Genomic DNA, 14,863 nt, shown 5'->3' on the forward strand with positions numbered 1-14,863 from the left:
TGCCCTCCCTTTCCTTTTGTTTTTTCAGGCTCAGCTCTTGTCTCCCATCCCATCCCCCACCAGTCCCACCCTCCCCGTGCTAAGGATTCGTGTCTGGGACCCCAAAACACCCATCCCTCCACCATCTCCACTGCCTCCCTTTGTTGTTCAGGCATCAAGACCTAAGACATGGATGCTTCTGCACACACTGGGACTATCACCAAAGGGGTCATCACACCCGTTGCATTCCTGATGCCCTACAGCATGATTTATGAGATGTTTATGGGACCTCGCTTGCTCAGCGGACACTGGGACCATACAGGGCGTTCCTCCTCATCTTCCTGGCTTCGTGAGCCGAGGCAGAACCACGTGCCAGCGTGTGTACAGGAGCACAAGTGTGTGCATTTGGGGGGGTGGTGGGGGATTTCCTGGGCTTTTAAAAAGAGATCTTGAAAATTTGTGAGTTTAAAATGGAAGAAATTTGCAAAAATGTTTCAGAGCATCTTCTCTGAGCTGTTCTGCAGGACCCTGGGAGAAGAGGAGAAGGGTGAGGAGCAACTGGCAGGAAGGAGACTCCCAGGGATCACCCCAACCCTCTCACTCTCATGTGGCTCAAAGCGAGGTTGTGTGGCTAAATCATCACTGCTTGGGGTGCAGGCACCGGCGGGACGGGGATACACCCCACGTATGTACACGCATATGTGCATCCCTGGCTATTTCCTCACCTCCAGCCCTGCCTCTGCAGATGCAAAGTGCCCTGCAGGCTCCCAGCACTGGGGGGCACAGGGCAGCCTCTCCTGCTTTGTAGCAATAAGCCATCTGAGTCCTGAAGGCAAATTTTCCCCTAAATCGCTATTTCCTCAAGCTATGCAGGCTAGCTGGTACAGAAGGCAGCTGCTGGCTCCCTGGGGGGCTCCAGCCCGAGGTACAAGCCCAGACTGACTTGCGGGGGAAATAAAGGCTCCTGTAGCCTGGGCAGCAGCAGGGTGCTGGCCTGCAACTCGCTCTCCTCCCTCCCCTCTGTGGTGAGAGGGAAGGTGGGACCACGCAGAGACCACACCTAAATTCCCCTTCCTCTGCAACCCTCCCTTTCCTCACCTCGCTCCCGGACACGGGCCAGGACATCGAGCCAGCTGGGTCCTGCAGCAGAGCTTACCACTGTGCTTGCCCTCCCTTTCCTTTTGTTTTTTCCTCTCCTCCTGTCACTGCCACCCCAGAGGAAGAGAGGGAGAGTCCTTCGCTCGCACGCTCCTCTTTGCACTAACCCACTTGAGCGATTCCTCTCCTGATGTCTTTGAGAAACTCTCCAGTGCTCTGACTGAGCCTGTGGAAGCTGTCCACAGTCTCCTGTGGATTACAACAGCTGGATGAGAAGATAAAGGCTCTTCTCTTCTCTTTCCTTTCTCATTCCTTCCTTTTAAAAAAAAAGCCGGAGCGGTTCGCAGACAGTGGACATGATGCTGGTGCGAGTCCTGCACAGCCTCCTGCTCCTCTGCCTGGTTGAGGAGAGCATCAGCAAGGTCAGAAGATACTACATCGGTGCAGTGGAAACCACCTGGGACTACACGCACAGCGACCTGCTCTCTGTGCTGCAAGCGCCTGCGGGGTAAAGCTCTTTCTATTGCAATTCCAGCACCGTGCTATGGGTGTTCTCCCACCCTGGCATGCACAGTACTGTGAGCTTGGGTCCACGCAGGCAATTGCGGGGGGGCAACCTAGCAGGGTGGGTGCACTGAGCTGCTACTACAGCTGGGAATGGGTGTTTCAGTGCAATTGGGAGTCACTAAGTGCAACTCCTGATAATCCACAGGTGGAATAAATCTGCAGAGAGATACACAGACCTGCTCTGCACTGCTTTATCTTAATGCCTGTGACCCTTTAAAGTCTGTGCCTGGAGCCAAGACCTGGTTCTCCAGCCTGTGCTTTCTCTTCTGCTCCGCATCCTGGGAGCTTTGGGGAGATGCGAGGGAAGATGGGGTCCTGTGCCTCCTACCTGGGGGCTGCAGAGGAAGGTTGGCTGTGCCCCCCTGACATAACTCAGAGCAGCAAAGGCTCTCCACTCTGTCTGCCCCTGGTAAAACCCAGATTTAGTTATTTTTATCTTTGTGTACATTACATTGCTGGGGCTGAAAGTTTTCCTTTAGGGAATGAAAATATTTTTTAGTGTTTGGGCAAAGAATAGTGTTTGTACACAGTGACAAGAGGGAGGAAGGCATGGTGGTTTTGCCCAAATACTTTGGAGTAGGAAGGAAAAGTGGCAGTTGCATTGCTCAGGCATCAGACGGTGTTGTCTGGAGACACAGCTGCCTTGGACACATATAGCTGTGAATGGGCTGTTCTGAGCTCAGCATGGGGAGCAGAGCTGGATGGCTACCTCCCCTGTGGATCAAACCATACCCCTTCCCTCTACCCCGCTACCACATCCCCTTCCCCAGGCTCTGTACTGGGGTGATATCAGCCCACAACCCCATCTCAGACCCACACTGGCTTGAGCAGTGAGAAGCTGTGGTCAGGCACTGGAAACCAGGCTCCAGTGATGATCCAGGTCAGCCTGACTAGCTGCCGTAGTCACTGTACCAGAGGTATGTTGTTTTTTTCCCCCTTTGGTTACTTCATCCAGCACCCCCCGTTTTACTAATGCCCCCCCGCCCTGCTTTTACTAACATTGTACTCAGATCCATTAGGCTACGGTGGAGGTGAGGTCACTCACGCTGTTAGTTCAACCCTGTGGCTTTCCATTTTCGCACTGGCTTTAATGACGCGCTCGCGCGCTGTTTCTGATCCAGGAGTGACTCGGGGACCTGGGTCTGCCCTGGGGACGAGTGGGGCATCAGTAGGCAGTCTATGGTCACTTGTCCTTCTCTAAAATGGGGAAAGATAACTTTGGCTTTCTCAGAGGGACTTGGTGGCGTGCTCCACCCCAGAGAGGCAAGGCACGCCTGGGCAGTGTGACTACTGGGGGAGCCGTGGTAGGAACCGGGGCTTGCTCGGTGTGGCTGTTGCCAGCTGGATGACGGTGCCTTTTCCCTGGCTCTGCAGCCTCAGCCCAGTTCTCCCCGTGAGGGCACAGGAAAACAGCCAGGCTGGGAAGAAGGGGAACGCAGGAGCGAGCCAGGAGAGTGTGGCAGGAGCAGAGCTGCTGCCGGAGCTGGGGTGCCTCCGAGCTGCGCGTGGGGTGTCTTCTGCTCCACCCATTCTCCCTCGTGGTACCAGCATCTTATGGCAGCCCCCAAGGGTGCACCTCCAAACAGGACCTCCAAAACCCCTGTATGTATCCAGTGGTTTCTCTGGCACATTTGTGGAAAGCTCTGCCAAATGAATGGGCTACGGCACACCAGGCTAGATCTGCTTACGCCTTCCCCATGATTTCAGTTTCTCTTCCTCCCAAACACAACCCTACCCTGCAACGGCCCCAGGGATCTCAGCTCCGGCTCGGAGCTGGTGGCCACGTAGCAGCAGCCCGTGTTTGAGTGCTCTGACAGCGCAGGGTGTTTACCTTGGCTGTCTCCCAGCTCTGAGAGATGAACAGATTGTGTGGCTAACAATGCTTATCAAAGGTGCCAGGAACTTATCTCCCTGCCTTGGCTTCAGCCACCCTTGGAGTAGGAAGTCCATAGGGACCCCAAGTGCAGAGGACTGGCCAGAAGCACTTGGATCAGATGTCCCTGCGCCAAACTCTGCCTCCTCGTCCCCTGCAAAGGCGTGAGGCTCTACCGTGCCAGCTGGGACCCGGCGCTGAGTCCTAGTGTCACCAAGCCTTCTCCCAGCCATGCCCCCACATGCCAGCAAAATCCCCCTAGCTCCAGAGGATTTCTGCCTTGTTTACCACAGAATTAGCAGGACCAGACCCCCATATCTCAGGGATGTATTTTCAAAGCTGGGCTTTCTGTGAGTTAGAGATTAAGGCACAGTTTCCCAACAGTGGACAGCCCAGTGCCAGCAACCCCGCGGCACTGCCACCTCCCAGCGTAGCGTCACCCTGGAGAGCAAAGCTTGGTCTGGACCCTACTGCCATTGAGCCAGGAATGATAACAGCTCATGAGCAAAGTCAGTTGAATGCAGTGGCCCTGCTCAGTGCGGCTGTGTCTGCTGTGGGCTTCCTGCCAGCCTGAACGCAGGGTTATAGCCGTGGTGGGAAAGGCAGGAGCTGGGCACGCGTGGGGTTTTCATGGGTGCCCGTCCTGCTCTGCCTCCGGGGAGGGTGAACCCCGCTCTCCCCACAGCATCCTCCAGCTGCAGGTGGCTTCCAGCCGGTGGCATGGGGGTGAGTGTGCGTCACCCTTTCCTAAATTTGAGTCACTCTGGCTCCTTCCTCTTCCTCTTGAGGTAGGGTCGCAAAAGGTTGCTGCTTGAATGAAGGCTTAGTCAGAGGCAGAGAGCAATCCTCTCTGCTTCTTCAGAGGGAAGAAAATACCACCTGGCTTTTGCTCCAAACAAAACAAGGCTGGAAGCAGTCTGTCTGGTTACTGGAAATGGTCTCAGTCCCGGGGCTGATAAGACAGCCTCTAAAATCCCTGGAGAAATTTATGGCTTTGTTATCCTGATAAACGTGCTGGATTCCTTCTGGAAAATGAATTTGTTAAGCCTCTTACAGATAGAAAGAGGCCAGCGGAGATAAGTGGGATGTGAAATACGTTCAGGGCTCCTTTATCCTCCTGCTGCAAGGAGTAGTTTTTTAGGGGCTGGCTGTAAATCCCGGTTTGGTCAGAAAAGAAATGAATGTGGGGACGTTGCTCAGACCGCAGAACAAACTGCCGCGACCTGCCATGCAGCCTGACAGTGTCTTTCCCGGGGGGAGCTGGGGAGGATGCTTGAGGTTATACTTGATGTGATGTGTCTGCCACACCTGAAGATGCTGGCGATGGGGTGGGGGTGGCTATAGGGCAGAGGCCATTGGGAACTGCCATTGAAGCACTCCCAGTGCCCCGGGTCTCTGCTGACGGGGAAGCACGACGCCAGGCAAGGCATGAGGCAGGAGGCTGGCAGTGATGCCTGCAGCTGTGCCCACTCCTGGCTGCAGCTGGGTATGGCGCTGTACCTCCTGCCTTTGTGTCTTCTTCCATCGTGACTAACACTGTGACATTAATTACTGCTACATTGTCATCCGTGAGCTGAGCAAAATGTTTCCAAACACACCTGGGGGTTGTCAGGAAACCCAAAGGAAAGGGTGAGCAATCCCCAGGGCTGGCACAGCACAAACAAGCTGGCGGGGAGGGGAGGAAGAGGATGGCTGCTGCCCATCCGTGGACAGGGCTGTGCAATCAGCCTTGGCTTTTCCTTCCTCCTGCAGCATGTCAGGTCGCCCAGACCCATGGCCCCCCATGCCTGGTGTCCCTCCCCGGTACAGGAAGGCCGTGTTTGTGGAGTACCCCAATGCCTCGTTTGCGCAGCCCAAGCCCAAGCCAGCATGGATGGGTAAGAAGCACCCGCAGCGCGGTGAGCCCTAGTTCTCCTTGACAGTGGCCAAACTCATCCTGGGTGGTACTGGCAGCTCCTCAGCCAGGAATGGGAAAGCACCTGGGTAGAGTCCCAGTGTGGCAGAGCTGCTGGGGATGCAGGGAGCCTTGCTGGTGCCAGAGCAGTTGATGCTACCATGCTACGTGAGGGACAACTGCTAATTGTGCAGGTGGAAAGCCCAGTCCCTTTGGGGCCCATGGCTGGGTGTGAGCTGCCTGACCCCAGGTGCCTGACCCCGTTGTCTTCCCCCACCCTTCAGGTCTCCTGGGCCCCACCATCCGAGCAGAAGTCTATGACACGGTGGTCATCACGTTTAAGAACCTGGCCTCCCGCCCGTACAACCTCCATGCCATCGGGGTGTCCTACTGGAAGGCGTCGGAGGGTGAGTCGGGCAATAGCCAGGTGCTGCAAGCCCTTGCTGCCTGCCTGCCAGGAGGGAGGGCATCCCTCCTTGACCCTGCTATTCACGTCCTTCTACGAGGACACATGGTCCCAGAGATAGCTTAGCCTGCGGGAACAACAAGACCATGCCCAGCCCAGAAATGAGCTGAGATGAGCAAACAGCCCAGAGCAAACCTGTATCAGTTATAGAGGTAATACATAGGTTAAACCTGAGGTTGGATACTTCGGGCCAGGAAGACTGTGCCCTCCAGTGTCAGGGCAGGTGGTGGGTGCACAGCCCAACAAGCGAGTCTTCGGCACAGCTCTGCTTACTGCCCTGAGATCATCACTGGTGGGAGTCGGGCTGGCCCCAGGGGCTGCAGTGGAGAGGGGCTGGAGTGGAGAGAGACTGTGTTCTGGGTTGGGGGAAGAGGCATTTCTGTAGCCACGGTGTGTTGGGGATGAACCTTCAGTGACATCTGGCGGTTCCTTTGGTTTTAGGTGCAGGGTATGAGGATGAGACCAGCGAGCCAGAGAATGAGGGTGACAGGGTGGATCCGGGGAAGACACACACATACATCTGGGAAATCCAGCAAAACCAGGGCCCGACAGATGGCGACTCACCATGCCTGACCCACTCCTACTCCTCCAACACCGACAGCGTGAAGGATATCAACTCCGGTTTGATCGGAGCCCTGCTTGTGTGCCGACCTGGTAAGGACAGCATAGGATGGGGACAGGTCACATGCAATCATGAACCGAAAAGCAGAAAAATCAAAGACACCTTCCAGAGGCTGAACATGGCAGTGGAGTCAGTAAGCTGTGGTCAACAACAGCACTTTTGGGGTTTGGCCCTTTCCTCAAAGAGTCCCTTCCAGTGCAAGAGCCAAACACACTTTGGATTTCCCTGCTGGAGAGAAATCAGTTGCTTCCTTCCTTTGCAAGCTTTCAGACCACAGATGAAATCTTCCACCTTGTATCTAAATGTTTGTCTTTCCTTCAGAGATTAACCAAGCTGTGATCATTCACTGTCAGCCAGGATGCTTTGTCAAACAGGGTTTTGTCGGAAGAACTAGAGGGAAGTTTGTATCAGCAAGGGTTAAGGATCAGGCAGGAGAGAGAGGCAGGACTCCTGGGGCACTGCCTGGTGCACAGTACCTGTGCCTGCTCTTCTTCTTTCGGTAAAGATGGAGGTGATGAAATCCTGACTATTAATACTTGCTGGGTGCAAGGCATCAAGAAGTGTACCGGGGGTGGGATTGGTCACCCTTGGTTGAGCCATCTCCTGGAGGCAGTTGTCCAGACCCCTCTGTAGTCACTGGAGAGGAATGGGCACGAGTCACCTCCTCCCAGGGCACTGTCTGCAGGCTCCAGAGACTCACCAGGAACAGTTTCTCCACTGACAAACGAAGTCTAGACAATGAGTGCAGATGATGGTGCTGATGAGGGGGCTAGATAAAAATGGGCTCTTCCAGGTGACTAAGTGGATCCTGAGAGCCTGCGAGGGGAAGGCAGCACAAACTGACCTTTCGATGCCTTCTGAGGGCAGCTGCCTCCCAACCATGGGCTTTTGGGGACAGCAAGGCTGGAAACAGGGCTATGCCAGTCGTGACAAAAGCAATCTACAGCCTGGCCTTGATTTACCAGTCCTTGGAGGGCACAAAGGGAATTCCCTAGGGAGCTGGGCATGGTGCTTGCTGACCTTTAAAGAGATCCATTCCATGGCATCTTGCAGGGACCATGGCGAGTGACGGGAATGAGGATGCGCAGCAAGAGTTTGTGATGCTGTTCGCAGTGTTTGATGAAGGTAACTACCCTATTGACTGATGTTGGACCCTGAATTCAGCCTGGTCTGGGACGCATGCTTTGGTCATGATGTGAGTGCAGCTGCTCAGCTCCCACGCTGCCTCCCAAGGGTTTGAGCCTTGTACAGCCCCCCCAACCAATGTGCTCCTGGTGCAGTACTGCCACTCCTTCTGTGCCCTCAGGAGCAGGGAGCTTGCAGCTGTGCCAGCTTTCCCATCCCGTGCCTGGCCTTTTTCCCATCAGACAGGCTAAAGCTGAGGGGGAGTAATGCCCTGTCACGTGCAGTGGTCACCACACACTCATGCAGAGCTGTAGGCAGGTCTGCTGTGGATTTCCAACAGGCACCACACATCTGACCTCCCTGGATTTTGGCTTTCATACTATTTCACCCCAGTGGGAAGGTTTCCTTTTTCTTTGAAATGCTCTCAGGTGAAAGCTGACTGCATCCTCCTCTCTCCACAGGGAAAAGCTGGTACTCTGAACCTGGCTCCCTGCCAGCTCCTCAGCCCCTGCCTAACAACAGGACAGAGCTGCACACCATCAATGGTTACATCAATGGCTCGCTGCCTGGTGAGTACCGGTGTGCCGGGGACAGGGATGGAGGGCATCGGAGGTGCTAGGAACAGGGGTGTAGCCAGGTCGTTAAACTCAAAGTAGCTTGTGAAAGGATGTGAGGAGGGACATCAAGAGGAGTTTCCAGGTGATGGATCTGTTAGACTGTGTTCACCCCAAAGGGACTATTAAATCTCAACTCCTTGACCTGCCTTGCCCATTTACAGTGGGGCAGGACCTGTTTCCAGCTGTCTGTGTTGTCAAGTGCAGCTGACCTCCTCGGAGGTCTCCAGGAATAGTGCTGGTAGCAAAGAGTTTCATCTCTTGTAGCCCTGTGAATGAGGCTGGAGGTAGCATTGAGGGGAAAATTCAGCCCTCACTAGCCTGGCTCTGACAACACACCTCTGTAGGATTTGGGGAACAGAATCATAGAATCATTTAGGTGAAAAGACCCTTAAGATCGAGTCCAACCATAAACCTAACACTGCCAAGTCCACCACTAAACTATATTCCTAAGCGCCACATCTACACGTCTTTTAAATACCTCCAGGGATGGTGAATTAATCGCTTCCCTGGGCAGCCTGTTCCAATGCTTGACAACCCTTTTGGTGAAGAAATTTTTCCTAATATCCAATTTAAACCTCCCCTGGCACAACTTGAGGCCATTTCCTCTTATCCTATCACTTGCTACTTGGGAGAAGAAACCGACACCCATCTAGCTACAACATCCTTCCAGGTAGTTGTAGAGAGTGATAAGGTCTCCCCTTAGCCTCCTTTTCTCCAGAAAAGCAAAAGAAAAGGCCATCTGTGGTCTCAGTGAAGACAAAAGTTGGCAATTTCTGATGTTCTTCTGGGACAAGGTCCAGAGCTGCCTGAGAGTGAAGAATCTCCAAGGCAAACCGGGAAACACTGTCAGGAGAGTCATTACCATTAGCAACCTTGGTGAACCACCCCCTGAAACCTCCCACCTGGGTCTGGCCATTCTCCAATAAAAGGCAAAAACAAAACTTCCCTCAATTCCCTGTCCTGATGGATCCATGGAGCTTAATCACTGAGTAGACCTCACGGTCAGCTGCTGTGTCTGCACAGTGGGTTTTCCCTCGAGAAGGTATCCACATCTGCCCAGCAACCCCGTCTGACTGCAGGACTTGGCCTGAAAGGTCTCTGATGGAGAGGTGGCAATGGAGAGCTGAGGGCTTTGGAACGGAGCCTCCACCCCATTTCCCCCCAGGCTCTTGGGATCTGTTCCAGTGACCTATCGCACTCAGTGCCAAAAATAAGTGCTTGACACTGTGTTTGACTTTGTTTGGCTTCAGCTTCCAGGAACTTGTTCTTGTTATTCACTTCCCTGCTAGAGCCCTTCAGCACACACTAATTTCTCCCCAGGAAAATATTTTTACAATGCAGTCAAGTCCTCTCCCATTTCCTAAGCACACCAAGCTCTTTGAGTCTCTCCAAGGAAGGAATTTTCTCCAGCCTTCAAATAATCCTGGTGACTTCTCTCTGCCCTTTTTGGGGTATTTCAACTACTGCTGAGGACATGCTGGAGCCCTGCCCCAGATGCAATATTTTAGTATCAGGCTTGCCAGTGTTGTGATCAGACAAATGAATCCCCTTTCTAGTTCCCAATTCCCCTATTTATAGAGTCAAGGAGCACATCTACCTCTTTTTTGCCACTGCATCCCGCTGTGAGCTCCCATTAGCATGCCTCCCAAAACCCTTGCCAAAGTCCTCCACTCTGTAAATCTAGTCTTATCTCAGGGGGATGATGTGGCCTGTGTGTCTGTTTTGCTCAGAAAGTTCATATTCACATGCGACTTCTCTAGCTTGGTGGAGCCGCCACCTTGAGGGGCAGGGAACCCTACTCAGCATGTGTCAGGCTCTGAGTGCATGACACCGAGAGTGGGGACAAGGGATAGACACAGTGCTGACTCCTGGGTGCTTTCCTTCTTTCCTGGCAGGTCTCACACTGTGCCTCAAGAAGCAGGTCCACTGGCATGTGATCGGGTTGGGCACTGGGCCAGAAGTCCACTCCATCTTCTTTGAAGCCCACACATTCCTGGTGAGAAGCCACCGTCTCAGCAGCCTAGAAATCTCCCCTGCCACGTATCTCACAGCCCAGACCATGCCAGGAACAGCTGGCTGGTTTCGGATGTTCTGCCAGATACAGTCCCATCAGCAAGGTAACCTTACTCTGCAAGAGCTCGGGGGAAAAGAAGTTCAGGGGATGGCCCGGGCTAGGGTTCTATGCAGTGCTGCAGCTCCAAGCCCCCTCCTGCTCCATAGTGTTACATCCACATGCAATCTGGCCGATGACCAGGATGGCATAGGTTGACCTATGTGATGGCCCATTTGATGGGGACAGTAGTGGAGAGGACATCGCCCAAGCAAAGCCTGGGGGAGTGCACGCCTGTGCTGGCATGTCAATGTGACCCTTTCTGCCTGGCTTGTCTGAACCCAGCTGGCATGGAGGCCATTGTGAAGGTGGAGGAGTGTCTAGAGGAGCGCCTGATGAAGATGGGGAAGCTGTCAGACAAGCCAGAGGACATGGATTACCCTGAAGATGATGAGGAAACTTATCATGTGATCCAAGTGCGCTCTTTTGCCAAAGAAAATCCTGTGACCTGGACTCACTACATTGCAGCTGAGGAAATGGACTGGGACTATGCCCCTGTGAAGCCAGTGTCTCTGGACAGGTGAGAGTAGGCATGTGTGCCCATGAGGCTGCCCCTCGAGGCAGCCCTGCCAGCTCTTCCCCTTTTCCCCAGAAATTTATTTTCCTTCTGCCCAACCTGGACAATTTTGTTCTTCCTTATTAACGCTAACAGTATGGATGCAGGACAAGGATGGTCTTGGGGAGGCCATGGGAAGGCAGGACGTGGCTTTGCTCCATTTTACCAAATGCCCCACAGAGGCATTTGTCTCTGGGGCATTTGTCTCTCTGTTGCCCAGGTCTCCGGGGTCAGCCCCTTCTGAGCAGGCAGCAACACCTGGTGATCCTTCTCACCCTCCAGCCCGGAGGCCCTGCAGACCAGGACATGTACCTGCAGCCCCAGAGTGTGGGTCTCCTTGCCCTGTCTGGAAGGACCTGCTGTAGATGGCAGAGGCAATTAGCCCCTGCTGCTGCCCCACTTTTTGGAGGGAGAGGTGATGCAAGTGCGATATCTCAGCAGAAGTACCGTAGTCAGCACTGCATGGCAATGACACTTGTCACCAGTCCTGATGTCACTCTGCTGACACAGGCTGTGTGGGCTGGGGCTGGCTTTGTAGTGAGGTCACCAGGTTGTGCCCTAGATGGGGATCCCAGCCAGCAGCTGCTGGAGCAAGGTATGTGGGGCAGAAATCTCTACCTGCAGCCCCTCGCAGGGTAAGCCAGAGGAGGTGTCCTCTCCAGCTTAGGGCAGGCCTTGCTCCTGGGAAGGAGCTGGGATGATCAAGAAAAGGCAGCTGCTCTGTTGCCTTATGCCCACATACTGAGGGTGTTCCCTAGCACAGGACCACCTGCCATGCTCTCAGCTCTCACAGTCACCACTTCCCTCCAAGACAGGGCAGCGTCAGCCCAAGGCTGCTACTGTGCAACCTAGTTGAAGCTTTCTCCATTAAAGAAGCACTGAATCACTTGAAACTTTATTCCCAGGATGCATATTGTGATTGCAGGAATGGGTGTCCCCACTGTGCACTGGTAGTCCCCAGGCACCTGTGTAGGTCCTTGGATAATGGAAGGTCTTGCTCTGGTTCTGACAGCGTCCCACATGTGGCCGTTTGCTCTTTCTCTGCCTTGCCTGCAGAAACATCACAAGCCTGTTCCTGGAGGCTGGCCCTCAGCGGATCGGTTCAAAGTATAAGAAAGTGATGTTTGTGGAGTACGAGGATGCAACCTTCAAGAGGCGCAAGGTGTCAGATCAACTGGACAAGGGAATTCTGGGGCCTGTCATTAAGGGGGAGGTTGGAGATCAGTTTAAGGTAAGAGAGAGATTGCTTTCCACAAAGAGGGACTGGAAGGGGAAACTTCAAAGTTTGATGCTGTTCCTCCTAATAGCTCTTGGTTTTGGCTAAGGTCTGACATTAGTCCTTGAGGTGTTCTATCATAGAATCATAGAATCATAGAATCGTTTAGGTTGGAAAAGACCTTTAAGATCACTGAGTCCAACCGTAAACCTAATGCTGCCAAAACCACCACTAAACCATGTCCCTAAGCACCACTTCTACACGTCTTTTAAATACCTCTAGGCATGGTGACTCAACCACTTCCCTGGGCAGCCTGTTCCAATGCTTGACAACCCTTTTGGTGAAGAAATTTTTCCTAATATCCAAAACTTCCCCTCGTGCATCTTGAGGCCGTTTCCTCTTGTCCTATCGCTTGTTACTTGGGAGAAGAGACCAACACGCACCTTGCTACAACCTCCTTTCAGGTAGTTGTAGAGAGCGATAAGGTCTCCCCTGAGCCTCCTTTTCTCCAGGCTAAACAACCCCCGTTCCCTCAGCTGCTCCTCGTAAGACTTGTTCTCCAGACCATTCACCAGCTTCGTTGCCCTTCTTTGACATGCTCCAGCACCTCAATGTCTTTCTTGTAGTGAGGGGCCCAAAACTAAAATTGGTTGTTTGGTAAATGTCCAAAGTCATGTTTGGTAATGTCCAAAGTTCACCAGAAAGGCAGGTGTTACTGAAAGCTAAAGCTAAATACTCTCGGTGAGATCAGCAAAGATACACAGGATATGGCCCAGTCCCCTTGATTTGACGTCATTGCAGGCATCTTAAGAATTGTGTGAATTAATCAGTCCTCTTGATTTGACGTCATTGCAGGCATCTTAAGAATTGTGTGATTAATTCACATGGCATCCAGCACCTTCCTCCAAGGCAGGAGTGTCCTGTCATCCTCCACTCTTCTCCATCTGTGTGCTCTTACCATACAGTATTGGGGACTGTTGCTTGTATCTCCCCCAGTGCCTCTACTGACCACTTGACTTGTTTGCTGCTAGGAGGAATGGGATGGTTTCCAGGAGCTTCACATTTCTGCTCCCTGCCTGGGGTTTCCTGTGCAGTTGAGGGCATGGAGCTGAAGGTAACGCCTGTGGCAAAACCCCGACAGCTATTTAGAGAAATAAATTAAGGGCTTCATGCAGTGAAGTGGAGAGCACTTTGAAGCTGTTGGCTGCTGTGCATACTTAGTGTCTTGGTCCTCTGAGGCCTCCTGGATTGACAGACCTCTTCTGTCTCATATGCAAAGTGAGACTAAAGACAGCAGCTTTGCCTTTAATAAATCTGATATTTTCATGCCCTCCCTAAAATGGGCACCTCCTGGAAAGATGGACAGTGTAGACTGGTAGAGAAATAAACAGTCATTTCTTCTGTTCTGACTCCTACTTTGAGTTCCCAGACACGTCTGGGTTCCTCCCTGATGGACACTGGCAGGTAGCCGATCCCAGAGTGCTGCTGCCCAGCGTTTCCCTCCCCTGCGAGGACGCTGAGGGCAGGCTCGAGGGCTTACAATGTTCAGAAAGCATTAAACATTCCTGCGGGCTGTCCTCATTTCAGATCGTGTTCAGGAACCTGGCAAGCCGACCGTACAACATCTACCCTCATGGTCTTACCAGCGTAAGGCCATACCACACCATGAAGCACTCTCAAGGTAAGGCAGGCCATGAGAATTTGGGACATGACTTGGCCACAGCCATTGTTCTGGGCCAGGAGAGCTTCCTGCAGCCTGTGGTAAGACTGGTTGTCCAACACATCCAGCCAAGCACCTGAGCCCTGCAATCCCAGAGATTATGATGATTCTTGGTTCATGTCCGCCCTGGTGCCATGTAACCCTGTCTTTAAGGAAGGCTTGGATGATGGCTGGTAGAAGGGGTATTGTCAACCAAGCAGCCCGGACCATGTTGTTTGGTCCATCCTGGAGGCCTCCACTTTCTCATGAGGCAGGAACCACCCTGGTGATCCTACCTGTGTTTGCCAGTTTGCTTACAGTCCTCATTCCCTGGGCTCCCTCCTACCCTGCTTTAATGTGGGGGGTTCGTTATGATTCAGACTCTCCCTCTCACAGCTTTGCAGTTTTTGCTCTGGGGTTGTTGAGTTACCAGATCCCTTTCCCAGAACTGCTTTCATTCCCTGCCGGCATGCTCCCAGGGTCACGACTTGTGCAAGGACATCCCACATCCCACCAGGGCAAAATTGTGCCCCATCCCTCTCCCCTCCTCCTCTCTGCCCTTTTGGGTGTATCACAATGACGGGAGCAATTGCAGAGGCTGGAGAAAAGCTATTCTGCTGCAGCAGAGGTGGCAGAACCAGGATGGCAGTCATTAAGGAGTTCAGCAAACTAGGTCAGCTTTGTGACCTGTTACTATCTAAATTAAGGTTTTCCTTCAGGAGAGTCAAAAGGGCAAAGTGGCCCATTGGCTGGCAGGACTAAAGGAGCCAAGCCACACAAGGGAGCTGGGAGCCCTGTCCCTGCCCCTCTGTCAACATCCCCCAGCCAGACATAGCTCACCAGCTTTGCCAGAGATTCAACTCTGTGAAAGCGGGCCAGTCGTGGTCCTGGAGCCACAGGGATAATGCTTTTTAGGGGAGTATAAATAGAGCTATTCCTACCCTGACTGACACATAAGCTTTGTAAACCATGCTCTTAACAGTGGCTCAGCTAGGCACTTGGAGAAAGGTCTTTTCCTAAAGCTACGTCAGTCCAAGATCC

The 14,863-nt window shown here is 53.1% G+C and overlaps 1 protein-coding gene across 1 annotated transcript in view; it reads left to right on the plus strand.

Moving 5' to 3' along the window:
• The first annotated feature begins 1,433 nt into the window (after positions 1-1,433).
• Positions 1,434-14,863, plus strand: part of LOC104082800 (coagulation factor VIII-like) — a 27,204-nt gene continuing 13,774 nt past the window's right edge. Inside the window, exons 1-10 of the mRNA XM_009586047.1 lie at positions 1,434-1,585; positions 5,270-5,394; positions 5,696-5,818; positions 6,319-6,531; positions 7,553-7,624; positions 8,086-8,193; positions 10,137-10,358; positions 10,637-10,871; positions 11,964-12,138; positions 13,711-13,804. Coding sequence (XP_009584342.1) covers positions 1,434-1,585; positions 5,270-5,394; positions 5,696-5,818; positions 6,319-6,531; positions 7,553-7,624; positions 8,086-8,193; positions 10,137-10,358; positions 10,637-10,871; positions 11,964-12,138; positions 13,711-13,804 — 1,519 coding nt within the window. The remainder of the gene's footprint in view (positions 1,586-5,269; positions 5,395-5,695; positions 5,819-6,318; positions 6,532-7,552; positions 7,625-8,085; positions 8,194-10,136; positions 10,359-10,636; positions 10,872-11,963; positions 12,139-13,710; positions 13,805-14,863) is intronic.

The sequence above is a fragment of the Fulmarus glacialis genome, unplaced genomic scaffold, assembly GCF_000690835.1.
Source record: "Fulmarus glacialis isolate BGI_N327 unplaced genomic scaffold, ASM69083v1 scaffold16649, whole genome shotgun sequence".
NCBI classification, from domain to species: Eukaryota; Metazoa; Chordata; class Aves; order Procellariiformes; family Procellariidae; genus Fulmarus; species Fulmarus glacialis.